Genomic DNA, 12,585 nt, shown 5'->3' with positions numbered 1-12,585 from the left:
CGCTGGTCCGCAGACGGTGAACAAATCGGCCGATGGAAATTGCTCCAACACTTTCGGCAACGACGTCGACGCTCTGCGGTCGATTTCGTGATCGCGTCTATTTCCTGCAGCAAATTACTTTCATTCTGCTCCCGAGAGATATTAACAGCCAAACGTTGGATAAAGTGTACTCTACGTAATATTCGATAAACAATTGTAGCGCGAGAACCAACGGAGACGAGAAATTCGAACAATTTCAAAGGTTTATTTCCTTCGGGAATATTGACAATCAGGAAGACATAAAAAGGATATCTCGCGGACATATGGAACGCGTCCCGAACCGAATAAGACTCCGCAGTAGTTCGTGCAGGCTATTCCCGCCACCTGACGCACGAAGAGCGCGCGAAATATTTCAAGCGTATACACCGGGGGTGGTCCTGATTTCTCGGCCTCGGAATTTCGTTGCTTCCATCCCTCGGAAATTCCAATAGGCGCCGAAATAATTCGAAATATTTCAGCGATACGCGTAAAGGCAACAGTTTATCCATTGACCAATCGGAAATCGAATTTGGTTTAGAGGCACATTTGACCCCTTTATCCGACTATACAGTTCGGCGATTAAAATTTCCTCGTTGCGAGTGCAATCGAGGCAGCTGGTAATGGTCGTTTTTATGAACATTCTACGAACCCATTAAAGCCTTAAAACGATAAAAATTCGTTTTCGCGCGTTCCGCGATACCAGGCCAGTCAGCGATTCGTTTTTATGATGTTCCATCGTTGTTTCCGGCGCGATCACGTACTACATTCATTCTTCTCGAATCTATTTAATTGGATTTAATCCTACATTATTTTTAGCACGATTTATCTCAATTTAGGAAGCGTAATTAAATTTAAATGCGAGTTGAGGAGTATCGTTTGTTCTGATTCGAGTGTAAATAATACATGAATTTTAATATAGAAATCGATATCCGGCGTATGGCACACCAAGCAAAAGACGGCGGAGAAAGAAACAGAGAACACCTTTACGAGAATCCGAAGTATGGTTATCGGAGGAATTAAAATGTTTTAAAAACCCATCGTCCACGAACTTATTGGGTAGATCGCATACAAAGCCGGCGAAGGTGAGTCGCGCCCCTTCGTTCATCGAGACATACCGAAAAGCTAACCACAATGCGAAATAGGTCATTTCAGCCCCCTAAGCCATCCTCGAGCCGGTCTCGTGACTCGAGAGGCCAGGAGAGTTTCTATGTCCGAGACCCTCGACACGCGATTCCACCCTCCGCGCATCCTCTCTTTATTCCCGTTCATCTTTCCGAGCCATCTTCTTTTGTGTTTCTCCGGGCTCTCGTGGCCCTCTTCCCCTGCGACAGGTAGCTCTCTTTATCCGTCTCTGAGAGGAGACTCGAGAAGACTAGGAGGAGACGGAAGGTACAGTGTTTCCCAAAGTGGGCGATACTACCCCCCGGTGGACACTGGAGCCAAGGGGTGGTAGTACCCTCGAGTGCAGTTGAGAGACGTTGAATAAAAATAGAGGAAACCAGAGCGCACGATCCTTGATTTCTATCCAAGGTAAAAGTATAAGAAAAACTATATCCAACCTTCCAATCTAGAGTATCCTTTAACGAAAGTTTGCGCAAAGGTGACCGATACCCAAGCGGCGGCCCTGGGAGAGAGTCTAGGATGAACGAGCAGCGAGAAGAGGCGGCAAGAGGACGAGAGGAATCTCTGGAGAGGGGGTCGAAGGCGACGTAACTTCTAATTTTTGCCTATCTCGGGTATGCTTCGCGTTCCACGAGCGTCTCGTCCGTGGCGAGAAGATACTGTCTGACAGCGCGCTGATGAGAATGTTGTCATCCGGTTCATTAACGATCCGACGAGGTCGACGTCTGCCGGGGAATCTGGGATCAAAGAGGTCCGCGAATTGGATCAACTGTCGTCTCATTTGAGAGCAATCCTATTGGAACTGGACGTGGACCTCTGTTCGCAAAACAGGTATCAAATTTAGCGACTTCCTTGGACCTCCCGTTTCCTCCCACTCCCTGGAGAAATTTGTCATGCGATCCTCTTGTTGAGTACACACCGACAATGGGATGGCGTCCTCCCCAACATTATTATAGTTGTCTGTTGGCTACAAGACCGCGATCAATCGAGATGGTCGCCAGCCAGCCCTACGAGGGAACATTATAAGTCTAACAAATTTTGTTTGTGACACCACTGCAAACATAAAGAATTTGGTTCGTTTCACGTTTGTTCAGATGGATGGTGCATCGGAGCACGGTGGTCCCGGTGACTTCGAGGGCTCGGTGCTCGCACCGTCAAAAGGAGTAGAGGCACGAATGCCGTCACGACTTTCGTGCACGATCGCAGGGAGCCCCGACGCGCGTTTCTTTCGCGGCGAAACAGCCACGGTTGGCAGAGTTAGAAAGTAAAACAGAGCAAAAGAACAGCAGGCGTCTGCTGCGTGCGGTTAATAGCTTCTTTCACCGAGACAAGAGCAGGGCCGAATAGACGGTAGCCGTGCCTTCCAGCCAGAGGCGGCCAGGCCGATAGAAACGTCAACGTCGGTCTCGCGGTCGCGGTAATTCAAAGCTGACGCGACGAGTACCGAGGAAAAGTGCGCTGGTTCGACGCGTGCATGCACGCTGCAAGTCTTGTCATTTTTACGCACAAACGTTGCCTAAGTTTCTAGCGGCACCTTAATTTTTATCTAGGTTCCCGAGAAATTTAGAAGCAACCCTGAAACTTGCCAGCATACGCGTGTATGCATGTATGTAATATTGATCCCCGTCAGACTCGATCGGAGCACTCGCGAAACGACTTTGACGTGCAAATTCTGTCTGTTTGAATTACAGATCAGTCGTCGAGCCGCTCACGTGCGCCGAAGGCGTATCCCAGAGAGTGACGCACTTTTGCCTCCACGTGTGCAGTGAAATTTCCACCGCAAATCGGCTTGTTGCTTCGCTCCGCTCTTTCCGCGGTGCGCGGAGTGAATCACACAACCGGATTATAATCCAGCGCAGGGGAGACCACAGGCTGATTGAGGCGGAGCTTTAACGAACCCTGCACGGGCCGTTCCATGCCAAATCGAACCCTTTTGCGAGAAACGATTTTAATTTCACGGATATATTACGGTATTTTTCATTTACGAAAAAAGAGACTACTTTCTATAATAAAATTTGGGAGAGAGTAGCAGGGGTCATCCTGTAGTTAGAGCTTCAAAACTAACACTAATAGAACCATCAACCGCTGACCGAAGAGACCTCGAAAACTGCAAAGCGCTAAGGTACTGGAAGAGACTCACTTTCTTGTAGATCCATTTGATGCTGCGGCTGAATTTCGCCATGGGCGAGTCGTCGACGAGGAAGTACTTTAACGGCGGCATCTCATCCTCGCTCTTTGGGTTCCCGCGGTCCTCTTCAGGATCGCTGTTGTCGCTGTCGATCGCAGGCTCGGAGTATTCGGTGATCGTCGACAGCCTCTTCGCGCGATCGTCGCTCGTCGAAACGGCACGCTCCATCTCGCCAGCGGATCTCGCTGGATCGGTATTATTTCACGCGGAAAGTCGCGATCCTCGCATGGCTAACCGAGCACGCCACAAATCGCCGGACTCTGATCCCCTTCGGAGTCGATTCGACGCGGTCGGTTAAACGTCTTCAACGTCCAAAGTTTCGCGCGCGTGAACTGTCGCCGCGTCCTAGTTCAATGGACGCTCTGAGACGGAAACTGAATTCAGAACACGGTCGGACCTCGGATGGCTGAATTCGCAGATTCGTGGCAAGTGAAGATCGAATGGCGCAATTTGGCCGCGGATCAAAACACTCTGCGATCCGTCAAGCGAGCAGACATGCTGAACACGCCGCTGCGGGGAATAGGAGATCGACAGAGATAGATTCGCGAAATTCTGCCTCTTGACCTTCAAACAGGCTTTCTCGGGGTCCGAAATCAAAATTTCTGGATCCCTGATCGAGATCGTAAATGAAAATTGCTCATTAGATGTCTTTGCGTTTGTGCAATCTTGCCAGTTTTCGGTTGTATTCGCTACCTCGATATTAAAAGCTTCCTGTCGCAGCTATTGCGAATTGAAGGAAAGTCTGGCTAATTCTGTGGCGGACTAAAACGGTCGATCGCAGGAACTATTTTCAGACTGGAACGTGACACTTCATTCATAATCGTCGTACGTATACGAGCTGCCTCGGCGAGATACAATTAAATCCCAAGTGTCTCTTTGACTTCTTCGACCTGAACACCTTCACGAACGCTTTCCCTCAGGGGCTGGCGAACTCGAAAGCCTCGAAACACTTTGGGAATTCTTAAATGGAGCGATGTCTTCTATTATTGAATAGTCGAACTGACACCGTCTCAAACAGGAAATGCCATACGAGGACAAAGATTATTTTCGCGCTTCCTCTTACAGCGCGTCGAATAAAAAATGTACACCAGCTTCGCGGTGCACTAATTATTCACCGAATCGTGTCGAATATTTTTAGGAACCGTGGAACGATTAAATGCCGAGATAGACGAGCTTTCAGTTCTCGTCTTAGTCGATTTTTCGCTTAGTTTAGCGAGCACATCTCCCGAAGGTGCAAAGGTACTACCAGCGTGCCGTATGCAACGTTTTTCATCTGATTTTCTGGGGCACGAATAAACAAGACTCGGAGTATCCAAGTCAGGTCGCGTCAATATCTCGACTACTATCGATTCCATCGCATATCTGCGCTCAACGAGAAGGTATTTAAATTTAATTTCCGTCAAAACGTGTTACATGTATTTTTGTCTCAGTGGTGCCGATAATCGAGATATTATCGCCAAACGCCTAAAATTTTTACGGATGCTCCACTCGAGTTCGGATTGCTATATAATTAGTAACGACTTCCATCGTCGAACACTGGATCCGGAGCTGAGAAGTACAGCGACCGGGGCAATCTGTGCTGCAATTATCGTTGCAAAATACGTCGCTGATCGATGCTCATCAGCGTCATCCTTTGCGAAAGGGTTTTGAGAGGGCGTCGAGAGGACGGAGGTCTGAGTGCAAATGCGTGTTTCCAGGACTGGTCGATTGCCCTTTGGCGCCATTTACTGCTGGCCGGTTTCCAGAGCAACGCACGGTTCGCCACGTGAATCAACTACATCTTCCGCCTCGTTCCCCTAGCTGAGCACGCACGTTCCTTTTCACTTGGGGTGTACCGTCTCTGCACTTCAAGGAGTTCCCTTACTAACTCCGTTTAAGAACAGGATTGCACAAACGCAACGATACCTGACGCGACGTGTCATTCGCCCCCGAGAAGAAGGCCTTCGAGGGCTACGCGAGGTTCAAGCGAACCTGCCTGTGTTACCCCAGCACGAGAGCGCTCTTTTCAACGACCAGTTTCACGTTACGTGTCGCGCGATGTATGTCTCGATCTCAAAGTTCACGTTCAAACAGGAAGAAGCTACCGTTCTCTGTGTTTTCGTTCGATTCAGGTACAGATGGGCTGACTTTCTGGGACGGTGTGATTTCGAAGCGATTAAGGCATCCCCCGTTAATTTGAATGTCCCAGCGTCTGTCCAGGAATAATTAATTACAGGAGGCCGGTAGATGGCGACGATACCGGGTGAATCGGGTATTTACAGGATTCCACGAACTTGTAGGATCACTGGGACAAGCGATCGCCGCTAATAGTCGACCACGAAACCCCTTCGACTTCCTCGTGAACAACTGGCTCTTTCATGGTATCTCGGCGCGGCTGGCTCTGGCCAGGAACCACCGACGCGAATCTAGGCTCTCGACGGGAGTTCGAAGCCGTTTAGCCATTCGAAGAAGAATAAGTTGCAAAAATTTACAAAGTCGTGGAAAAGTTAAATTACTTAGGTAAAATTACAAGTGGAGTTGCATTAGCACATGCAGCGAAGAATTTCAATGTTCCACGAGCTACACTAATTGACAAATACGAAGCGACAACTTTAGCGTGTCGCGTAATGAATGGTACCATCGCGAAGACCGAAGAACTTCATTCCAAAACTGGTTTATCCACTTAGGATCGGTCGAGCGTCCAGTTGTCGAAGTACAAATTTTTGGTAGCATCTGTGCGCTAACCAAGTATTTGAGAAGAAGATTCGAAAATGGACACCACGATCTATGAAAAATTCTTAACAAGCACGTGATCGAGGAATTTTGATTGTATGCAGATTTTTAATTTCACCCGTGATCAATCTGCTCGCGATTGAAATAAGTGCATAAATAAATAAATAAACGCAGAGGGTCCGAGGTGGACGAAGGAAGCTACCTGTTTACGCGCGACACTGTTACAGGACTGGTTAGAAGCGAGGGATCTCGATCGAGCTTCGACGTCGACCGATTTTTATCGCGCCACCCCTCTAATTACAGGAGAAGGAACGATAATTGCACTTAACACGCTCGATCGTTCCTTTGTCCAAGACCGACGCGGTCGTCGCGACGAACGATGTCGAACTGTACCAAAGGTGGGCAGAATTTTATTCCAATAATGTCGATTTAAACTTGGAATTATTTCTGAAAATAGGAATGCTAAAGTGCACGTGTTCGTACATTTTAGACTACCGTATATATTGTCCCGTCCAAAACCGTTTGAATCGATTTCATACACGACCGACGGCAGCGGGAACGAAGAGCAATTAACGAACCGGGGCCTCTCAAAACGCGCGACTCGATTTCCGCTCGAAAATAACACGATCCTCCCGCGTGTCTTTCTTCTGACCGCTTTGCTGTTTCACGAAGCCAAGGTCGTCGTAAAAGCGTCGCAGACTTAGCCCCGTTTCCAGCCGCGTTCCCAAACGATCGTCGCGTATTTATATTCATCTACAGCGACGCACTGTTTTGGCGCGGAATAACGAACCCCGCGCACGTATCCGCGGAAGAGGTTCATCGATCGCGATCGCCGAGTGTAGAACGAGGCTGAGACTACTCGGATGTAATATACAAATATTACTTAAACACAGACTGTAATGAATGAACTGTTTAAAAATTGGCAAAGTCACTGCTTTCGAATGAAATTGGCGAATGAACTTATCAGCGTTAGAAACGTAATAAATTACTTTTTATACTAGGATGATTTCACGACACTGTTTACGTTACGATATCGACACCGCACCAGGGTTAATTTCCACGAAAGGGAAACCGCGACGAGTAACTGGAACGCGAGCACGCGAGTTGTTGGCGAGTCACGAGGGACCGATCGCAGAGACGCGAGATCGGCGTGGCTCCAGCAAACTGTGACTCCGGCCACAGTCGCAGCCGCGACTCGACTCTTGCGAGCGACACAACAGCGTGTTTTGACTAGGTGGTTACACACCGCTCGCTGGGGATCCGCGGCTCTCGCGCCTCCTCCGTCGACTTTATATTTAGACGTACACGAGCGACACGACGAGCTCCCTAGGGCGCGTTCGCGCTAACAAGCCGCAGGCCGGTATCGCTGCGCTCCACCCACGCTCGCGCTATTCGCTCGCTAATCCTCTCGCGCTTACGACTCTATCCTGACTACGTCCGCGCTGGTTATACCGTGTCGAGGCGTGCGTTAACCAGTTCGTTTCTTATCGTCTCTGGATCGTGGTAGACTCGGAAGAAAGTTAAACGTACTCTTTTATCCTGGTCCACTGTAGCCGCCAGGGCTACCGTCTCTAGATTGTAAAATTAGTATACACAGATGCATTCTTTTAGTGCACGTCATTTAACCGTAGCTCCAGCTGTGGTCGCGTTCGGATTGGAACGAGGGCGGTTTCTTTCGTCGTTTTATCGCTTTCCCGAGACCGGTAAAAGGGCTTTCACGCTCGAGGAAATTCGAACGAAATGAAATTATGCTGTGTCGAGGCAACGTCGATCGGGAAACTACGGAGGACCGATATCCCCGATATACACACACCTCCCGTCGGCCCGATAATACAAATATCCGTCTATGTTACAAATTGAACGTCCGAGGACGCGGATGCCCAGCGTACGTGTCGCGGCTACGTTAAGTAGATTATACGGAACGCATATGGGAATGAATATGTATGAGGCTCATACACAGAGCCGCGACGCTGATCCGTGTCACGTAGCCGGTGGGCGTGTGAGAGCATGTATCGCACGCACGTGGTCGCGTACGCACGAACGCACACGCGAGGTGCGCGTGGGAGGAAAACGAACCGGCTCGTCGAACGGTGGGGAGTATCGCGCACTCGGAAAACTGCAGAAAGTTCGCGTGCAGCGGTGCTCGGGTATGCGAAATAATTTCACTCCGAACGAATGAGAAACGGCGCCACTTTGTTTCCAATAAATTATCGTTGAACTGGCATGGCGCGAGAACGTACTCGTTTCCGTGAAATCCGGGAAGCTTCGAATTTCACCTGACCTGGGAACTTTTTCGCGGACCGTTCATAGTCGGAGGTCTTTCCTAGAACGCGAAACGACCGGTGGCCTCCGCGTGGAACGAGTATGGCAATACCGTGTACGGGTCCCAGGGAACTTTGAAACAACCGATACGTTATGGCGATCGCGATGCACGACGGCGGTTGTTGCGCGTCGGTTCTGCCTATGCACGCTCGTTTCCTAGTACTTTATCTCGGCCAGCTATCGGCATACGGCGTGCATTATAGCACGTGTGGGTACGCTCAAAACCAAATACATCCACGCCAACGAATCCCTATAACCGTGGCACGAAGCACCACGCTACGTTTGGCAAGTTCATTCCCCGCTAAACGTCACGAAACACGCCGCCTGCATCCTTTGGGCTCCCTTATCGTTCCAGCGAAACGTCTAATCGCGTCTCAGACGGCGCGCAGGAAACTGCCAAGTTATCTACTGGAGCTTGCTAATTCGCAACAATTAACGAACACTGTCCTAGCTCTGCACAGGTAGATAATTGAGTTGTCGATCCAACGTCTAAGCCAACATTCGTCGAACCGTTAGCTACCAAGACCAGGAATGACTCGAACGAAATTCTTTGACGAGATCTAACCCAGAGTCCGTGCGAAGTAGCCAGAGAAGTTCAGTCCTGTGCATCGAGACCCCGAAGACTTCTTGCTCCGAGGAATTCCAAAAAATTCCCTCGATCTCCTCAGAAACGCAAGCAGTGCAACTTGAAATCTCCGACTACCGGTTAAAAAAGAGTCACGAGCGCCAAGGCTCGAGCAAAAACGTCGTCGTGTAACCTCAAGCCGTTCTCGAAGCACCGTCCCACTGTGTCGACTTCCTTGGCGGAGCGATGCGACTGGGCGGTCCCGCTTAATTTAAAATCGAAAAGACGAAAAAGAAGAAACGACCTACAGTTTCTTCCGACTGCACTTGGCCCAGGAGACCCACATAGAACGCAACGTTGGACTCGCGATTGCAGCGAATTTTGTCCGCGAACACACCCTGAATCTAACTTTTATTCGTTACGAAGTTTGAGAAACCCTGGCCAGTCCGAGATCCTTCCTCGAACCATTAACATCGCCACGAAACTCATGGAGCGATTATTAATGCGACCCGCGGATGGAAAACTGCCGCCAGCGTGGCCCAGCCCGCTCCGTCGGGTTTTTCAGCCGATGGGCCAGGTTCTGGCTAGCGTCAATCTATTCCGAACGGGACTGAGCAGCCAAGAGCACAACGAACGCTTTCAGCGTGAACGATGAAGCGCAGAACGAGTCGATGACAGATGTACTTCTCCCTTTACGACCTCCGCTCGTGTCACGTCCTTTCCTTCCCTTTGCGTGCCGTGCACTTTGCGCTTTATACTCTAGTCTTTTTAGCACGAGACGTTCCGGACCTCTCGTGCCTTTGACCTTTCTAGCAGAGCCAGGTCCACGGGTTACTCTTGTTTTAATTCCGAGCTAGCATCCGCTAGAAAATTCTTCTCGGCGAATCCCCGAGCGAGTCCAAGACGAAATAAGCTTTCGATGTATGCATCGAGTACACGCTGCGAAAACTTTGCAAACGTAGACCGAGCGTCATCGAGGAAACGCGAGGTTACATCTAGGTGACCCTAATGCGACCGTTCCGGGATCAGCAAATAAAGCAGCCGCGAATAAACGCCGCAGTCTCACGACGACCCGTCGCATAACTAGGCGCGAATGTACGCGCTGGATTATCGTACAAGGGGTGCTCTAAAACTGCCATCTCTCTGTTTAATTAAAAGAATCCTCCTCCAAGATGAGAAGGTGCCTCCATTTCCCGGTGTAAATCCCACCTCTGTTTCCCAACTTGAACAATCACCAGGGAAAACACTTAGCGCGGTGACAATTTTACTCGAACAAGCCAAATTAGTGGTAATTTTGCTCAGTTATAGTTGCTCTGTTTCCAAAGAACGCGTTTGGGAAAATGACCCGCTTTGTCACCCAACGCGCCATGCTTAAATATTAACTCGCTTGAATTGCTCTGGTTGTATGGAGTTGTTAATACAATAGACTCTCAGAATTGCTGAAACGCACCGAGGGAATCGTCCTCCGTAAACAGAGCTCCTCGCGAGTGCATCGTCGCGCTGAATTCGCAACAAATTCTCCAGATGGTTCGAGAAAGCCGATTAGAGAGCGACCTAGGAAGAAGGGGGAAACGACGGGTCAAAGGTGCGCGAAAGTATGTAGGTTGACGCTAGTAACAACGATGCTCGCGGCCCTTGGCGCCTAATTCAGCGCGGAAGATTGCTCGTTGCACGATAAATCGATCACTTTTCTAATCAAGGATTTTGTTCGAATCGAAATATGGTGCTGTCCATTTGGAAATAAGGGGGAGTACTAAACCTACCGGACCGATCAAATGACCGTTTTCAAATTTTTGTCATTTGTTCATTTCATTTGTTATTTGAAAAGTGCTCGGTAAAGCGAACGCAGAGTTCGCTTCTGTTATCGTTCATCATATGGAACGCAGAATTGAATTACGCGAGCTCGCTGGTGATTATGATTCATGGGGGCGGCCGATGACGAAAGATTGACTGTCTAACTCACGGACACGAATCAATTCCATGACGGCAATGTTTCCTTCCCTCGCGGCAATCGGATCTGTTTATCGCATTCGTAATGCATCTGTCGCGTTGTGAATCCTACTCTAATACGAAGACGACCTTTTTTGTTCCGACATGTTCAAAAAGTATGGAAATAAAAACCTTTTCACTACGGTCTGTACGAGAAAATATACATTCGGAAATAGAGAGTGCTGTAGCAGAGCTTCAAGAGTAAAGAGCCAAAGAGAATCGCAAAGCTCGAGGAATAAACAGTGAATCCCGACTGGATTAAAATTGAACTCTCAGTAGCCAACAGAACGCGGAAACTAGGCAACGATATTCAACACCCTCTTTTCCAATTCTTATCTTATCTTCGAAGATCGATACGTTAACAGAGCCCTGCCTATTCCCCTCTTCGCAGTCCTTTTTCGTTGCATTCGTAAGGATCGATCTCGCAAATAACGAGGCAAGTAAATCTCCCAGGAACCTTCGAGGGAGATAAGGGGTCTCAAAATGTGTCGCGAAAATTTCACAGACGACGGCAAGTCGTTTCCGTCAGGTTCGTCCTTTAAAGCGGAAAGAAACGCCCCGTAACATTGCGACGTCGAATAAAAGGTACTTAGAAGGGATGTCTTAAAAGTGCCTCGAGTGAAAACCGTCTGAGCACGACCGATCGAACGAGAACCCCGAAGTGACACGGCCATAAGGGAGGAACGAGTCACCCTTTCTTTTCTCGTGCCTCACTCCGCCCCCGCGACGACGAAGAAAACCTGGAGGGGTATTTAAATCGCAGCCACTTCCTCAAAGAGGGTCGGACACTCGGGGCAACGAAAAAAGTCAATTGACCCTCCGCGCGCCGACTACTTAAAACAACATCACTCCTCGCCTGAAGTGATTCGAATGACTTTGCGGAATGATAAACGATGCGAAGAGGACGAGTCAATAGATAGAACAGCTGAACGCTCCGACGAAACGCAGCAAGCATAAGAGCGTTAAGGTGTCCCACACACGGTCGACGGCATTCAAACACCGAGTTAGTTTACTCGAGTCGCGTGCAGGGAATACTTTTAAATTAGCGCGATAATTTCTCTTGTAAGAGACGCGTGGTGACTAAAGACCGACCTCCTTTCGATTAGCTATATTATTGTACTTTTGTTTCGATAATATTGGAACATTTGTGGTTTTTCAATTCACCGTGTGTAAATACCTTTCTTTGTTGTTTATCGTACGCCTTGAAAAACTGCTCTTTCGATGCGTGGTATCGTTTCGGCCTCGGAAAAAGTTCGGTTCGGAAAGAGCGTTCCACGCTATTCGCTTCTTTGTGTTGTCTTTCTAAGCGTTAAACGTATTCGACCCTACGAAATCTTGGCAGTGTACTCTGTCCTCTGTGTTTACCTTTTGATTCGCAGAGCGTAATGTGTTTGTCATTCGTCCGTTCCTGGAAATCCTTCGCTGACCTCTAGCGCGGGGCACAAGAAACGAAACTGGGATCACAAGAGGATCGAAAGAAAAGCATCATAGATCCCGCACTACCGTTAGCGAGTGGCAGAACGCGTTCGCATCGTGGCCGCGACACTGGCCTCTTGGAAACTGGCTACGTTCACCGAACATGCTCGACTTCCGTCAGAAGAAAGCCGCGTGCCGTACGCGTCGCGATTCGCTCGCGACAAACATCAGCAAAATTTCTATCCAGATAAAA

General features: G+C 48.9%; 1 protein-coding gene across 5 annotated transcripts in view; it reads right to left on the bottom strand.

The window, feature by feature from the left end:
* LOC128876135 (alpha-protein kinase 1) overlaps window positions 1-12,585 on the bottom strand; it is a 92,574-nt gene that overhangs the window by 69,395 nt on the left and 10,594 nt on the right. Inside the window, exon 1 of one of the 5 annotated variants that reach the window (XM_054122255.1) lies at window positions 12,282-12,428. The exons of 2 other annotated variants lie outside the window; for them this stretch is intronic. In XM_054122255.1, the coding sequence (XP_053978230.1) occupies window positions 12,282-12,314 (33 nt within the window). In that variant the 5' untranslated portion in view covers window positions 12,315-12,428. Of the gene's footprint in view, window positions 1-3,280; window positions 6,309-6,523; window positions 7,228-12,281; window positions 12,429-12,585 lie in introns of those variants that run through there. 2 more of the 5 variants (XM_054122252.1, XM_054122248.1) reach the window with 2 other exon arrangements.

This window comes from Hylaeus volcanicus, chromosome 5 (assembly GCF_026283585.1).
Source record: "Hylaeus volcanicus isolate JK05 chromosome 5, UHH_iyHylVolc1.0_haploid, whole genome shotgun sequence".
NCBI lineage: Eukaryota > Metazoa > Arthropoda > Insecta > Hymenoptera > Colletidae > Hylaeus > Hylaeus volcanicus.
This window is presented reverse-complemented; position numbering and strand designations above follow the sequence as displayed.